The 16,323-nt window shown below is 48.0% G+C and overlaps 1 protein-coding gene across 5 annotated transcripts in view; it reads right to left on the minus strand.

Annotated features, from left to right (window-relative positions):
- Positions 1–1,442: 1,442 nt before the first annotated feature.
- PRKAG2 (protein kinase AMP-activated non-catalytic subunit gamma 2) overlaps positions 1,443–16,323 on the minus strand; it is a 243,714-nt gene continuing 228,833 nt past the window's right edge. For all 5 annotated transcript variants that reach the window (XM_044246872.1, XM_044246871.1, XM_044246875.1 and 2 more), the window contains 7 exons: positions 16,046–16,100; positions 14,946–15,072; positions 11,689–11,854; positions 11,301–11,338; positions 10,105–10,251; positions 7,015–7,108; positions 1,443–2,000 (listed from right to left, as the gene is read on the minus strand). In XM_044246872.1, coding sequence (XP_044102807.1) covers positions 1,969–2,000; positions 7,015–7,108; positions 10,105–10,251; positions 11,301–11,338; positions 11,689–11,854; positions 14,946–15,072; positions 16,046–16,100 — 659 coding nt within the window. In that variant the 3' untranslated portion in view covers positions 1,443–1,968. The remainder of the gene's footprint in view (positions 2,001–7,014; positions 7,109–10,104; positions 10,252–11,300; positions 11,339–11,688; positions 11,855–14,945; positions 15,073–16,045; positions 16,101–16,323) is intronic.

The raw sequence follows: 16,323 nt of genomic DNA on the forward strand, positions 1-16,323 counted from the left end.
GCCAGTGAGCCTCCCCGGGAAGAGGAGGCTTATCCAGCAACGGTGCCAGCTTTCTCTCCGGTCAGCTAGGCTCTTCCCTTAGAATCCTTCCTTCACCTGGCTCAAGTGCCACTCTTCCTTCTTTCTAGAAGGGCACAGAGAGGACACTTAGCAGAACCTGATCTTTTATCACTTACTGGAAACAACTCCAAGACAACAGCCTTCCGAGGGCAGGTGGCTGTGCCTCTCTGGCTGAGGCGCAGAGCTGACCCTTGCAGGTGTATCCCGAGCTTTCGTGCGGGGCCGGGGACGTTTGCACAGCCCCATGCCCTCCCCTTCGGCCGGAGGCTGCTGGATGGGGTGCGCCTGTGGAAGGAGACAGCGTTAACACGTCTCTGTGAAGGGTCCCGAACTACGTTCCGAAGCTGAATATATGTGCGTCACACACCCACGTGTGGTGCAGCCTGTGCACACTCGTGTGCACCGCAGAGCGGGGGTGCACTGAAAACGGAGGTTTTGGCTTCCAAAACTATGTCGTAGGACCTTTGTGCCTTTTCCCCCTTTCTCCCAAATATTACCATTGACCTAAGTCACGATCACAGTTGTTTCCACAGGGAAACAGAGACATCTGCTCTCGTATTTGGCCTCTGAGGAGATGAACAAAGTGACGGCTCGGCACGTGGAATCTCCCCGTCAGTTTCTCATTAAATATATTGTGCTTAATAATGGAGAGGTAGCGTTTCTGAATCAAGTCATGAGGGCTTTTTCTTTCTGATAATCTTTGAGAATTCATGTTCTTCATTTTGGGAGAGACAGCTAAGGGGAAAGCTGTGTGTAGATTTTTCGTATGTGCTCAAAGACATGGCATTTTAAAGAACTTCTTTAACAAAGCAGTCGATAATAAGATTTATTTTAATTTTCCAATCTGCCAAAAAAAAAAAAACCCCAAAACAAAAAAATCAAACTATGCTCATATATATATACAGTGTCGACATTTTCAGGACACTTACACTAGGAAACGCTGCGTTTCTTTTCGACCATATGACAATACTGTATGTGCCACAATAAAATTTACAAAAACAATCGCGTCAGCAGTCATACAAACATCATGATTTTACATTTCAATACACAAGAAAAAAATAGACATCTTCCCGGCACTTTTGTTTCCTCCAACCGCTGCCTGTTTCCGGTCTAGCCGCGCAGGCCTCCACACGTGCTTTCCGACACTTCAGCCTTTAAAACCTCGCCGTGGCTCTTTCCGAAGTCCTATCTTCTCCAGATCCAAACCGAAATGAGAAATCTGCCATTTGAAAATAACAACCAATGGTTTCTTAATGGGTACAGTGAAGCCTCCCCACCACGAGGTGTAAAAAATCGCATGAAAGTAGAAATAAATAAAGCTGTTGTAAAGCAGTTTTGTTTACATTATAGTTCAGAACAGACACTTCAACGTAAAACTGTCATTAAAGTTTTATAAAGTATTTATATCCAAATTACAACTGTTCGACAAATCTAATGAAAACAAACTGATTTGGTAAAGGTCCAAAGACTTTCACGCCCCAGCACCGTGTGGCTCCAGCCGCCATGGGCCGCAGTGATGACATACGCGTGTTCTGACATAAGGCACTAGGTCTGAAAAGGCCATGCACTCGCCTTATGTCATATTACCTGTTACAGACCAGTGAATTCTTTGAAATGAAAAGTAAGAAAAATTTCAGGACACAGTGCACTTTAATAACATACAGCACTTGAAATTGTTCAGACAGAGGTCTGAAAACAGTCTTTTAATGCAAGCCTGAATCTTCAAACACATAAACTCTGTTTCTTAAGCTCAGTTTCAATATCACTGGAAAAAATACCCATCACTAAACCCTGATATACATTCTCAGCCATTTGACTGTCTTCTGTCACGGTCAGTGTTCATGAGGCAAAGCGTGACCCAAAATCTCGGTTCAGGTTCTTCTCTAAGGGCTTCTCCACTCACAGTGGTCATTCTGCTTCCGCCTCCTTCTGTTTGGCACCTGTTGGTAGACGGAGAAATGACAGTCTCAAAGGAAAGGAAAGGTATGTCGCAGCTGGGCCTGTCTTACACACAAGAGCAGTGGTCCCGCCCCCCTGACCTCCAGCTTGGTGGTCTTCACCCATATTCTGCAGTGCCTTAGAAGAATGTTCCAGAAGTTGGGAGCCGGGGACAGGAGATGAGCAGGTGGCAGATGAGCAGGTGGCTCCAAGCGCCTCCCAGACCACCTGCCGCCACAGCAGCCCACTTCGAATCTGTGTTACATGTCAGAAGCCCAAGTACGCAAGATTTAGTTTGAAAAAAAGAGAAGTGGGTGCTAGCAGAACTGCTAGAATTTTTAAAAGAAGGAACACGTGTTTTAGTGAGGGTGCTGCGCAGTATTGCTGCCCCACGGGCATACCCCCGCCCTCGTGCTTCGCTTCCCTGCTCTCTGCCCATGAATTTGTTCTTGCCGTTGAAGGTCTGCGGCAACCCTACATCAGGCCAGTCTACTGGTGCTGCTGGCTGAACAGGATTTGTTCTGCGTCCCTGTCACATTCTTGTAATTCTCACTGTGTTTCAAAGTTTCTTATTATTTTACCAGTTACGGTGATCTGTGATCAGTGATTTTTCTTTTTTTTTTTTTAAGATTTATTTATTTTGAGAGAAAGAGGTGGTTGAAGGAGGGGAGGGGCAGAGGAAGAAAATCTATGAAGCAAACTCCCCGCTGACCATGGAGCCCAGTGTGGGACCTGATCCCATGACCCATGAGATGACCCGAGCCTAGCCAACTGAGCCACCCAGGTGCCCCTCTGTGATCTCTGACGTCACTACTGTAATTGCTGGCCTCAGGAACCACACACACATAAGAAAGTAGCTTAATAAATGCGTGTGTTCTGACTGCTCCGCTAACCAGCCATTCCCCGATCTCTCTCTCCCTCTCCTCGAGCCTCCCTTGTCCCTGACACACAATACTGACATCAGGCCAAGTAACAACCCTACAATTGTCCTTAGTGTTCAAGTGAAAGGGACAGTCAGTCAATCATGAATCTTTCACTTTATAGCAAAAGCTAGAAATGATTAAGCTTAGTGTGAGAAAGGCATGTCAAAAGCCAGGCTTCTTTAACCAAACAGTGAGCCAAGCTGTCAGGGCAAAGGAAAAATTCTTGAAGAAAATTAAAAGTGTTACTCCAGGGGTACCTGGCTGGCTCAGTCAGAAGGGCATGTGACCTTGGTCTTGGGGCCGTTAGCTGGAGCCCCAAGTTGGGTGTAGATTACTCAAATAAATAAACTTAAAAAAAAAAAGTGCTACTCCAGTGAACACATGAATGATAAGAAAGCGAAACAGCCTTGCTGTTGGCCTGGAGACAGAGGCAGGGTCTGCACAGGAGACCACACCAGCCACCCATTCCCTTACGCCAAAGCCTAGTCCGGAGCAAGGCCCGGACTCTCTCCCGTGCTGGGACGGCGGGGAGGGGAGGACCTGCAGAAGGACCGTCTGCAGCGGGCCGGGGCGGGTTCAGGAGGCCCCAGGGCGGAAGGCATCTCCGCAACACCCAAGTGCAAGGGGAAGCGGCCAGGTTTCCCGACGGTGTAGCTGCGGTCACCCGCGACGGGGCCGCCCGAAACAGCAGGTTTTCAGCGCGGCCGGAACAGCCTTCTCTTGGAAGAAGATGCCAGCTGGGACTCTCACAGCCCGAGACGAGAAGGCAGCGCCCGGCTTCAGAGCTTCCGAGCCGGCGACCCTGTCGCCAGGGGCTACCGCGGCCGGTGACCTGGAGCCGAGCCAGTGCTCCGTGACCGCTCGGAGACCCCGCGGCGCTGAAGAACCAGGCCAGGTCGGCTCTGCCTGGGCTCCGGAGATGCCACAACAGGGAAACCGCAGGCGACCAGAAGCGGGAGCGGAGCCCGAGGAGGGGACGCGGCTGCGGGAAGCTCAGGGTCGGGCGGGACCGCACGTGGCGGTGCTTCCTCGGGAGGAGCAGAGCGAGGGGCTTCCTGAGCGGCCGCTGGGAGCCACGACGGACGGATCAGAACCGGACGGAGCCGCGCGGACGGAGCAGCGGCAGGGCTCGAGGGGACGGACTCCAGCTCCGAAGGCAGTTCTGTGGGTAACACGCCATCGGGCGGCACCGCCTGCCGCCGAGCAACGGTTCGGGTCGGAAGAGCCATCGGTGCGACAAACCGCAGGGCCGCGCGGGCCTCCAGCAACCAGCACCCCGACGGGTCAGCAGCCGGCAGCGCCGCCGAGACCCGCCACCCGCGGAAAGACCGACACGCTGAGAGCTCAGACGGCGGGTCCCATGTTTTAGCAATAAAGTCTTTTTCAGTGAAGGCATGCACGTTGTCGTTTTAAAATTCTGGACCTGCTTTGCTTTACTGCAGTGGTCTGGAACCGAACCCACAGTCTCTGAAGTGTGCCTGTACGTACTCATGGAAATGTTTTAAAACAGTGCTGTGTTTACGGATATTTGCTCGTAACACGTACGGTCCGGCTGGCATATGTCCAGGTGGATGGCGGGAGCGCTACCCTCTTCTTGTCTCAGCAGCTCCTGTTTCAGGCATGAGACGGCTTGAAAGAGATTCACCGTCTACGAGAACAAGGAGCTAAGCTGTCGCCCCTGCTCTCAGATCTGGCACTCACTCTTTGGACAGTCTGAGTTTCACAAGGAGCTGCTGCTGAAGAAGCTGAGGACAATGAGTCGGTATCCTTCATGGGGGACTGTGTCCATCAGCTGTTGAAATCTATAGCCTCTGGTACCTTTTATTCATGTTTACAGTGGACACTTTCTGAAAGTGCCTCTCACTTTCTAGTCCGTGGCACTACACGGCAGCGCGGCTCCCGGTACGGTGCACCTCGCCGTGCACACGCGGCTCCGTGCGCGCTTTGGTTTCAACTCAGAGTGTCCTTGGAGGATGGAGGGCCCGTGCTCACCTCCTTGCTCTATAACTGGCTGGACAGAGGCCAACTGAGCTGAGCTGCTGCGCCCACTCAGGCAGCTCCGAGGGCCTGAGGGGCACCAGGCCAACGGGGCTGGACTCCTCTGAAGCTTACATGACGCCGCCGGCCCTCACGTGTCTGAGCATCTCAAGGGCTGCTGATCTGAACTGGGCCAGTCCCGTGCTCCAGGAGAGTTCTCCAAATGTTCACCGTAATCCAGTCATTAGGAACACGGAGCATTTTCCTAAACAGTGTTCTACATACTACATTGTAGAGAATGCTAATTCGACTACTATCTTTAGAACATTATTTCTATGGTAACGTACATTTCAAATTCTGGCTGTGGAACAGGGATCCTCCCCACAGAACCCTATTAGGGACTTAGAATTTTTAAAATATCAAACATGCATGGAAATGTAAACTCATCCAGCCCAACAATCTTAATTTAATTTAAAAACCTTAAAAAAATTTATTTTAAAGTAATCTCTATACCGATGTGGGGCTTGAACTCACAACCCTGAGATCAGGAGTCAGATGCTCCACTGACTGAGCCAGCCAGGTACCCCAGCCCACATTCTCATTCCTACGGCCTGTGACACTAGGCATGAAGAGACGGAGATCTTGGCTTGTCTGCTCTTGATTTTGCAAGGCCCAGGGAATCTTGGCCACAGGACAGAGAGATTCACCCTGACGCTGCCGGGCACGTGTGCCTTGGCCCGGGGCCGCTGCCTGGAAGAGGGCTGCCTTTTCCTGAAGGTGCCGAGTTACGTGCCTGCAAGGAGGAATCTGCTCTCGAGGAGGCCTTCTCCCGCTGCGCACGAGGGAGCCGAGGAAGCTGCAGGCGAGCGGCATCATGCTCCCGGGACAGCCTTGCTCCTCTGCTTGAGGTCACATGTGTGAGATTAAACACAGCAATGTGCGGTCACGGTCAGTGCTGTGGGGCACTCTGCAGAACGCACGCCATGCAGCCTGGTGCTGGGCCGCGTGTCAGCGTTATTTCCGGTCTGGGGTTATTATAAATGATGCTGTCAACAGTCTCATATTCACTGAGTCGTCTTATCACTATTTCATGATTTGAAGACTATCGTGAGTTTTAGATTCCCTAACAGCTGACACTGGAAATGAGTGTCCTTGGCCCCACTGCTGGAGTTTCAGATTTGGCGACAGCCTCCTGGCACTGCCGCTCTGTTGGCATCGCATCCTTGCTCTCATGCTGTGGACCAGAGGTCTGTGTCACTGGTGCCAGGGAGCCCTTTAAGACGGGCATCTTGAGGTTATAGGCCCACTGAAACCTGGTCTCAGCTAGTCTGATTTCTGAACTCAGGAGAAATCAGTCCTCTGGTATGTGCACACTCTGACGTTTGATGTACACTTCAAACTCCCAGAGGTGACTCCCTCTGCGGTCTCAGCCTGTCCTGGCACAGCTGAGTCCGGCCCACGGCGGGGCCGCTTGAACTTCCAGGGGTGGGGAGGGGAGGGGCAGAGAGGAGAAAGAGCAGGCCGGCAGTTTTAGGACCCTTCAGGCACCTGTCACTATTAAACACGGCACACAGGAGACAACCTGCCTCCCCTCTCCCTGCCTGCTTGCTGACACTGGCCTGCGGGCTTGCTCAGAGTTGACCTGGCAGAAAATGAGGTTAGCCACCAGTGCTGTTTGATAGTTAATGTAATTTCCAATACACTACTAACGGAAGAGTTTGTGTTCAGGTCTTCTGTTTTATATACTCAAAACACTAGTAAGGTTTTTTTTAAGGGTAGATAATAGTCTCAATAGTTAGAACCCAATGGGTTTCCCCTCCTATGTTTTCTAGGAAATAGTCCTAAAAATAAAGCAAAACTGAAGAGATCTTAGCTTTTTAATGAAAAAGGTGATGAATCTGGCAACGAATGCTCAGTTATTCAGGCGCTGTGGTCGTGGACAGGATGCTCCTAAGAATACTTTCTAGAAGCTATTCTCTTTCACCCAACTGGAGCAGTAAAACTACAAAGGAAAACCACACAAGTGACCACGGGTTACAGAGGCCCGGGTGCCAGAGAAGCAGCTGTTCTCGGCTCAGCCCGTGCAGAAGGAAGGGCCCAATGCCGGCGCACGTACCTGCGGGCGTGAGGATCAAGGCCTGCAGAATGTCTGACAGCGAGATGATGCCCACGATGCTGTCTGCTTCGTTCACCACCACCAGCCGATGCACCTGCCAACGGGACAAGCAGCTCCCGTGTCAGAGTTCACAGAAGGTTCTACGACGGCTATTAGCAAATAACGTCTTTCATATACTAAACAAGGAAGACGTCCCAGAAGTAAGAGACAGAAACCATGTCAAGAACCACAAAAGGTCTTAGGCTCTCAAGTTAAGATCAATGCTGACTTCAACGACTTGTAGGAAAAATTCGCTAGCTGTGTCCCGCTGTGCTCAAATTCTGGAATATTAATATATGTATGATACAACCCAAAACGTGAAGTACAGTGTAGCCATAATACTCTCCTAAAGTAAGTTTTTACATTTTTAAAGTAGTATTTCAGTCTCTGAGAACTAGCTGCTACTAACTTCCATGGGACAGATGTCCAAGCACGCGCCGGATGCACGAGGTCACGAGTGGCTCATGGTCTATAGTCTTTTCTCCAGGAAGTTCATGTATGAGCATGTTCACATAGCCCAGAGGATAGAGGAGCTCTAGTAACGTGAGACAGACTATATTCACACCCCATGCTCTACTTGGGTCTTTTCTAGGCAAGTGGCCCCGGTTGTGAGGGGTCGTTCTGACAAATTCTCCTGAACACAGGAAAGGAGTGAGCAGGCATCGCGCTTCCCGGAGCGGCTCTGGCTTCCTAGGCCTGAGGCAGCCACGAGCCTGCTGGTTTCCTTGGAGACGACGCTCCTCTCCCTACAGAGCGGTCCCCCACCCCACCGCACACTGTGGGGGGCACAGGAAAGAGATGGAAAGGGGAGGAAATTCTTTTTTTAGATTTGTCTCTGATACTGTGTTGGGGATGCTTTCAACATCTTCACTTGCTTTGGATTTAAAAAATAATCACTTTGTTCTCATGATTTTTGAAAGTTTCTCTAAGGGAGTCTGGCTGGCTCAGAAGTGTGTGCGACTCTTAATCTCAGGGTCCTGAGTTAGAGCCCCATTTGAGTGTAGAGATTACTTAAACTTCAAAAATTTCTCTAAAAAAACCTTAGGACCTTTAATAATCCTATGATACAACGCGGTTACTTACAAATTAAAATAATGGCTTGTGCCCAGGATCAAAGAATGCTTTACAGTCTGTGCGAGACACATTTTATTGTTAACATTCAATAATGCTAATTAAATAACTCTCTTTTGAACTGCTCAAGGTCAAGGGGTGGCCATCTCACCCAGAGAATTAATTCTACCAGGCAGAAATGACCATCAAAAACATTATCTTGTCATTTGTTGCTGAGTCTAAACCAGTGAATACTCCTGGGTGTCAAAAACCTAGTGTGGTATTTATGTCCTATAAATAAACCAAACCATTGCTGATACTGTATGCCCTTTCTCCAACAACTGTATTTAAGCTAAAATTGGCCTTGGTTCCCCAGTTAGGAGTCCTTGGGTGAAAGAAATGATTTCAGTGGGGTAAAAAGTCAAGATGCATAAGGAGAAAAGTATCGAATTGCATCTCTATTTTCCTCAGCGACCCATTTCCTATTACGAAGAAGTATCTGTTGCTCGCCAGATGACCTGAGAGGAAAAGCCCATTACCTTTCTTCTTCTACCCGAGAGTAATACATGCTCGAACAAGAGAGCTCGGAGCGGAGGAGCACTGCGCTCTCCGTGTTCTCCGTGTTCACCGATCTCCGCCACCCAGAAACAGCGAGTTGGTGCTGTGCTGTGCTGTGGGGCCTTCCAGCCTCTCTTCTACACATATATGTGCATATAAATGAATAGAATCAAAAGCCAGTAACCGGCTTTTTCTCTTAGCAATACATTACTATATCTTTTTCGAATCAACCAAATACTCTTCGAGGACATTTTTCACTGTTATGAGGGATTCTCTCATGTGGATGTCCATTGTCCTTATAAGTAATTAAGATCACTACCTATGATCTTCGAAAGGTGCATAATTCTAAGGACCTTATTAAAAGTTAAGATGTATTCCTAAGTCAATGAAAACTCTTTGGAAAACAAGAGTGATGGATATTAAGATTCAAATAGAAATAAAGTTCATATTGAGATGCTAGTGAAATACGTTTCAGAAGCCACAGCTGTGGTAACGGGGGGTAGGGGTCTCCTCCCAGGTGAGCACAGGGCAAGGTGGAAGTGTGCAGCACACAATGATAAAAACAGGGCTGTGTTTCTGATGGCTCCGGCAAGGTAGGTTGTGTTCTCGTGCGACCCTTACTTCAAATGTAATGTTAAGATTGCCTGTTAGCCTGAAAAATTATTGGGGACTTTCCCTCTTGGACTGCATTCTCATAGTTATAATAAAAAGTACCAGAGCGGACATATCATTATAAATGAATTCTGCCGACTCAGAGATTGTTCCAGAAAGAACACTGCTGCTTCCTTCAGTCCTAGAGAATGATACACAGGAGAACATTCCTATCCTTGTCTAATAAGAAAGGAAAGAAATGATTTGGCGAGTGGGTATATTGAATTAGATGTGTCATTCGTTGTTCATCTTTAACTGAGTACGTCCAAAATCCTACACGCCATCAAGCAGGAGGGCGTATAAGTACGGAGGGGCAGGAAGTGACGTTATTGGACCATCTACTACCATCCAAATTGGAAAGAGAAAATTTAAAAATTCGAAAGATAATTTTGATTTCTACTTCACTTTGTTGAAACTATATAATCACACATTTTTAACTTCAACTTCATAAATACTCTAATGGAACTCAAAGCTCTTGGGACATTTGTTTTCCTAATTATGTATTTTTTTAAACCATGAACGTCTCTTACTGGTTTGATTCAACTATGATATCAGGGCTTAACAATTTAATTCAATGAACATTTCCAGATGACCTACACGGCAGGCAACACGCGAGGTTCTGGAGAGGGAAAGCATGATACCCGCCTAAACCCGTCTGCTTCTCCGGGCGTTCCTGTGGTTCACGATCCCTGATCCCCAGGGCCCCCTGGCCAGTGAGTACTTGGGGCAGCAAAGCTGGGGCAGGGGTGGGGAGGGCGAGAGAGTGGGAGGAGCGCGGCCCCGCCGCCTCACCTCAGCCCGCACTATTCTGTCCACGATGGTCTCCAGGATTTCCAGCTTGCTGCACTTCACGACTCCCTCGAAATACTGAGAGCGGTGCTGAAGGGCCTGGGTCACCGTGATATCTAGGTTATTGTAGGTTTTTTCAGCAGCAAGGTTCTGTCATGAAGGAACGATGAATTATATCCTTTCATTTTGATTCACATTTGTGACCAAAGTCCGTGTCAAGTGACATGATTTTCAGAAACATTCCTGTTCCGTGGCCTGTGGCAACCTTGCGAAATCGTGATGGTGTTTCCTACAGAGGATTCCCCCCGCTCCTACTGTGTAAGGCTCTAGACCTGAGTGAACAAAGTCTTTGGAGACATGGACTGCCCTTCGTAAAGGGTGAGCAGCGCCCCAGGGCACCCACTAGGAGCGCGCTGAGGGCGCCGCGGGGATCAAGCGGTCACGGGGGAAGAGCAGGCCCGACAGGCCCGACAGGCCCGAGTGGCTTTAGCCTTAGACAGTCCTACGCAACCAAGCTCCAACCGGCCTGTTTCTGGAAGTCTGCTATTGGTAAGCAGAATAAATGAAACAAAAGGGTTTGAGACAGCCGGCTGCAAAGAAGTATTTAATGCCGGGATCAACATTAGGGCCAAACATGATGAGCACGTTTGGGGCGACCAGAGTTTCAGCGCCCTTTCTTAAAAATACCATAAAACCCTAAGGAAGTGCATTTAAAATGACTAAGGAGAAGAAAGCAGCCTGTGGGAAGATGTGGCACTACCTCTAACAGATTTATACCAGGGATTAAAAAATAGGACTTTAAATAATCTCCTGAATGCTTTTGCTGTTTTTTTGTTCCCCCCAGTGAACAATGGGATGCATCTAGCAAGGGACCCACACGTTCCTCTGTGCATGAAGCACTGGCCTGCTGTCAGAATGAGTGACGGCTCCTGCATGGAAATAGGACCATTTAAGATATTCACACATGCTGTAGTGCCGGAGAAACTACCCACGGACCGAAAAAATAATCTCTAAAATGCTAATATGTTATTCCCTGCTAAGCCAGTGAGTGTCAGGTACAACGACCGTCGGTGTTCTACGGAACCCTCCGATCCGCACAGCCGCAAAAGCTATTAAATTAGGGAAAAATGCAAACAGATTAGTGAATAGGTTTTAAATGCATTCTAGATGACAGGTGTGACAAAACTAAAAATACTTACAATTACATCAAATTTGGAATAAATATCCACGACTTTTCCTAAAAATGAATACAGATGTTAGAAAAATGTCTTAGAAACAAAAAGATGACATTTAAAATCCATCTTAACCAGGTACTTACTAGCAGTTAAATATTGCTAAATAACAAACTTGTCTAATTTTAAATGAGCATGAAATCACATCTTAATGGAAAATGTGAAAATAAGCCAGTTGGAATTCTCATTAAGCTGAGTGCTCCTTGGTGCTGGCTTGATCCGCCGTATCTAAATTTTTAGCCCCAAGCCCTGGCTGCCACCCACCGAATCTGATCCGCTGACCATTTAACTGTCAGTTTGCCCGCAGGGGACAGAGCGTGGTCTTCGAGGCCCTGGTATGACCAAACCCACAGACCTGACTCATCTACCACAGGCAAGGCTGACACTCGTCTTTCTACAAAGACGTTCAAGGCTTTGATGATGGGGGTGTCCGGGTGGATGAAGGCGATGTTGTGGTAGGTCCCAATTCCAAGGGCATCCAGGTTCTGCTTCATGAAGGCAGGCTTTGGCATATCAGACATCTAAACAGGAAGATAAATACAGATGGGTCTAGAGCCCAAACAGACCTTTTTAATGTTCACATGTCCACACTTGGACGAAAACTATGTATAACAAATTAAAGTTAGTGTTCTCTACCGATCTACCTGGCTCTCTGAATTACCATGAAGTACTACGTATAAGAATTGTAGTTTTTGTTCAATCAGTTTCTATTCTAAACTTACATTTAACTACTTAGTAAAACACTGCAGAAAACACAGATTGTAATGTTCCCTTTCCCCTCACTCACTGAAAACGTGGATGGAAGCGGGAACAAGAAGTCTCTTTGGAAATCAAGACCCACAGCCACCCGAGAATCCTTTATTCTGAGTTAGGTTAAATTCCTGGTCCCACCAACAGCATTAAGTATTACGTATGAAGAACCCACACATTTGCAAACCCAGAGCGTCTGATGGGAGCAGTCTGAGCTGTGGCTAGGCTAGCCCTCACCCCATCCCACCCCACATCCTGAACTCTCCCGCGGAGGACTCTGACTCGTGATTACTGGGAGCAAAGAACAAGCCAACTGAGCAGAATAAAAGAACCTTTAAAAGTTCACTTTTCTTTTCATGGGCTGTTTGAGAGGAGGAGGGAGAAGGCAAAAGAGAGAAGTCTAGGGTCATGTTGGACTAAAACAAAATAAGGTCTACGGTTTCAAAAATCCACCTTGTGTAAAGGGCACAGTTGATTCCGTCCTCCTGGTGTACCTTATAATTATCAGGAAAAGATGAACAATTAGAAGAAACAAAATGTTCAAGTCAAAGAGCTCATCAATATTCAAATCATGAGAATCCTAGAAATTTGGAGAAAAAAAGAAAGACCTATTAGGTCATCTAGCCCATCTCGATGCAGGAAAACCCCTGTTCCATATTGTACGCTTAGGCTAACGGTCACATGTCTCCAAGGGTAAGGCTACCTTTTCTCAGAAAATGATCTCAATTCAGTAAAAATCAGGGTCTGAAGTTTATTTGAAATTCTGTATTTTAATCTGAAGACCTCTAGTTGAATATTCTAAGAGCATGATTAATTACCACATTGGCCCAAATGCAAGGCAGCACTGGCGGAGGCGACCTGCTCTACTCTTCGTGGAGGAGAGAACCCCAAGGCCCGCCTCCAGCTGTTCCTCCTCAGGTCCGCAGGAGCGCGGCTGTCAAAATGGGCTGGACTTGACCTCGTAACCTCTGGGAGACCTGGGGCGGCTTTAACCCTCCGACCCCGGCGCCTCTGAGCCGAGGAGCTACCACACGGCCTGCGCACAGGGCTAGAGGGAGGGAGGCCGCCGGCCCCGCGGGAACCTGCAAAGTCACTCCACAGCTGCACCACCTCTAAAATGGGGTTAATCAAAATACCTACCTGGGAGCGGAGCCGAGGACTGGCTGTGTCTCGTGGCGTGCTTAGGACAGCAGCTGACGCGTCACACGTACGTGAGAGTACACAGCTCGGGCTACTGTACGAGGCTGACTCCCCGAGGGGCTAAAAGCCTGCAGGCCCTGAATACCCGGCGCCAGCCTCGGTCCCCTTCGGCCTAGACGCTGAGGCGGCCGCCTGAGCAGCCGACGACACAGGTGACATCTGTCCAGCCATCTCCGGACATCCCTAACTGTCCCCCACATGGTCTCTCCACTAAACTGTGTGCCTTTCAGTAAACCTCCGACCTTCTTTCTTAGCATTTATGGAACCATGGAGAGGGTTGGTTTTATAGGTTAACTGCTAAAATGCAGGGCTGGCTTGATGGACGGGGGATTTCTCCCAATTACCAACCGCCCCCCACCCCCGACACGTGCTTCTGTCTGCAAAACTGAGGCCGAACTCGGGGAGGAAGGGCAGTGGCTGTTTGGCGTCACCCAGAATTCGAGTTTCCTTAATTGCAGCTGTGTGTAGAAGGGGATGGGAAAGCTAAAGTGATGTAGATTTTCAAAGTCTATTAAATTCTTTTGAAAAATGATTTCACGGGGCCCCTGGGCAGCTCAGTTGGTTAAGTATCTACCTGGGATTCTGGCTCAGGTCCCGATCTCAAGGGTGTGAGATGGGGCCCTGCGTCGGGCTCTGTGCACAGCACGGAGCCTGCTCAGGACTTTCTCCTTTCTCCCTCTGTCTCTACAACAAATAAACTTTTAAACAAAAAATGAATTCATGGGATCTCTTCTGAAATAGGAATAAGGCTTACTGGTCACAGCGGGCCAACTACTACTTTTTTAACATTTTTTTTTTTAAAGATTTGAGAGAGTGAGAGTGGAAGAGAGAGAGAGACGGAGGCAGAGGGAGAAGCAGGCCCCCCGCTGAGCAGGGAGCCCGATGCGGGGCTCGATCCCAGGACCCTGAGATCATGGTCTGAGCCAAAGGCAGACACTTAACCGACAGAGCCACCCAGGCGCCCCTGACCAACTACTTTTAACCTCAGACTCAGTGCATATAATACAAAGGAAACAAATTCAAGCCCTCTTGTAGGAACTCTGGTCCTTATGAGCCTCTTTTAAAACTGACCAAAGAGGTCAGTATCATGGATGATTATGAAGACCTCTCACTCCAAATGCAGTTGAGAAAACCTACAGAAAACAAAGCCCGAATTTGGACCAACATGGTACTCTCGTGACGAAATTTTTATTTACTTGTGTTTTTCTATTGTAGCAATTTATAATAAGATAATCCGGGGGACAGTGTTTTTTGAATGTTTCCAAAACCATGATACCAATAAAGCATTACAAGGCAATTTGCTATAAATACCGGCTCAATTTATCTTACATAATAGCACTTTCTTAATTAGATGGGCTTGCAAATTACTTTACTGCCTCATATTTTAGGTGATAAAATATTCTAATTTAAATAGAGAATTCCAAGTGTTTTTATTATTTTGATACTTGCCCCGAAAGGCGATTGCTTTTTAATTGGAATCAGCCTGAAGAACTACAGTTTAAACACGAGTAAGTTGAGAAGCCGCTGCTGAGCAATGGAGACCTCCTACAATCCCAACTCCAGAATTAACGTCATCTCCTGAGGTGACAGGAGCCAATTTACGTGAAGTAAACCAGGTAAAGTGGGTGCAACCGCGTCTTTAGGAACACCAGGACTACTTACAAAGAGCTGGAGGAACTTGAGGATTCTCTTGTGGGTGAGAATATAAAGTGCGTTCCCACTGACGGGGTCGATAACCGGCAGTCTGTGGATTTTATTTTTGATCAACGAGTACACAGCATCGAAGAGGCTGCGGGAAAAGCCGTCAAAGTTGTTAGGGGGCTTTAAAGGAGGTAAAACGCTCTGGACCAGCCCTGCTTTAGAAGCATTTTCAGTGTTTCTACATCATAGCCACAAAAGGCAGTTTTGGGACAGTTCTAAACTGGGTATCTCAGCAAACTTCTGTCTTTGCGGCCTGTGTTGATCGCGGGTGCAAGTGCGAGCTGCGGAGCTCGAGGAGCCGTTTCTCGTGCGCTTGATGCTGCACGCGACAGATGGCGGAGAACCCGGGGACTGCGCACGGCCACCAGCAGCGACGGGGAGCTGTGGCCCCGCGCCCTGCACCAGAGCCGACTCGGTGCACCCCGCTTCTGGGCTGCCCTGGCCCCTCCTGGGGCTGCCAATCAGGAGACTGGGCGTTTAGCTGTATGTTTAGGACTTGGAAATAAACGAATAAAAATCAGTATCTACTTTTCCTCTCTAGTGCCTAGAGGTAGAAGGGTATTTTCATGCGATGTGGAAATGTGTCCGAGCCATCCCAGAAGGCCCGGGTCACGACGTCTGTGCCAGAGCGCCGCGGAGGGACCGCGTGTTCTTCCAAGCGCCCCCGGACCAGTGTCTAACGGAGGTGACCCTGCAGCGTCAGGGCGCATGAGAGCCCCGGGGGCAGCTGCTGTAGTGCACGTTCCTGGGTACAACCCTCCAGGGGCCACGGAGCAGGTCCGAGGCGGAGCCCAGGGACGAGCAGTTTGAACAAGCTCCGCAGACGGTTCATGCGGCAGGTGACCAGGATTTAAAAACTGCTTAGTTTGACCATCTTACCGGCCCCTTATCAATCCTTTGAACAAACAATGGCTGATTGCTACTGTCTCTACATTTATTAAATTGAGTATCTGAAATAAAGGAGGCTGTCCCCTATCTAGATTAAAAAAGAAAATCTATCAATCACGGAAACAAGAATCTGAATGAATGTTTTCAAAGGAGAAAAAACTTTACAGGTTTACCTTGCGTCTGGAGATATATTCACTAAAGGCTTAAATGTTTCTTGTAAATAAAGCTCTGTTTTTATAGAAAGAAAATATGCAATTAGTAACACACTTGGTATTTGCAATTATTATGTAAATTACTCTTCAGTTTATAGATAACAATTAGAAGGATTAAAAACCAAAATCAAATAAATCTAATGTACCGAACACTACTGTATAAATTATAGTTAGGATTACTTTAAACAACTTATAAACCATTTTAGGATGTTGCCATTGTGGAAAAATTAAATATTTAA

This window comes from Neovison vison, chromosome 4, assembly GCF_020171115.1.
Source record: "Neovison vison isolate M4711 chromosome 4, ASM_NN_V1, whole genome shotgun sequence".
NCBI lineage: Eukaryota > Metazoa > Chordata > Mammalia > Carnivora > Mustelidae > Neogale > Neogale vison.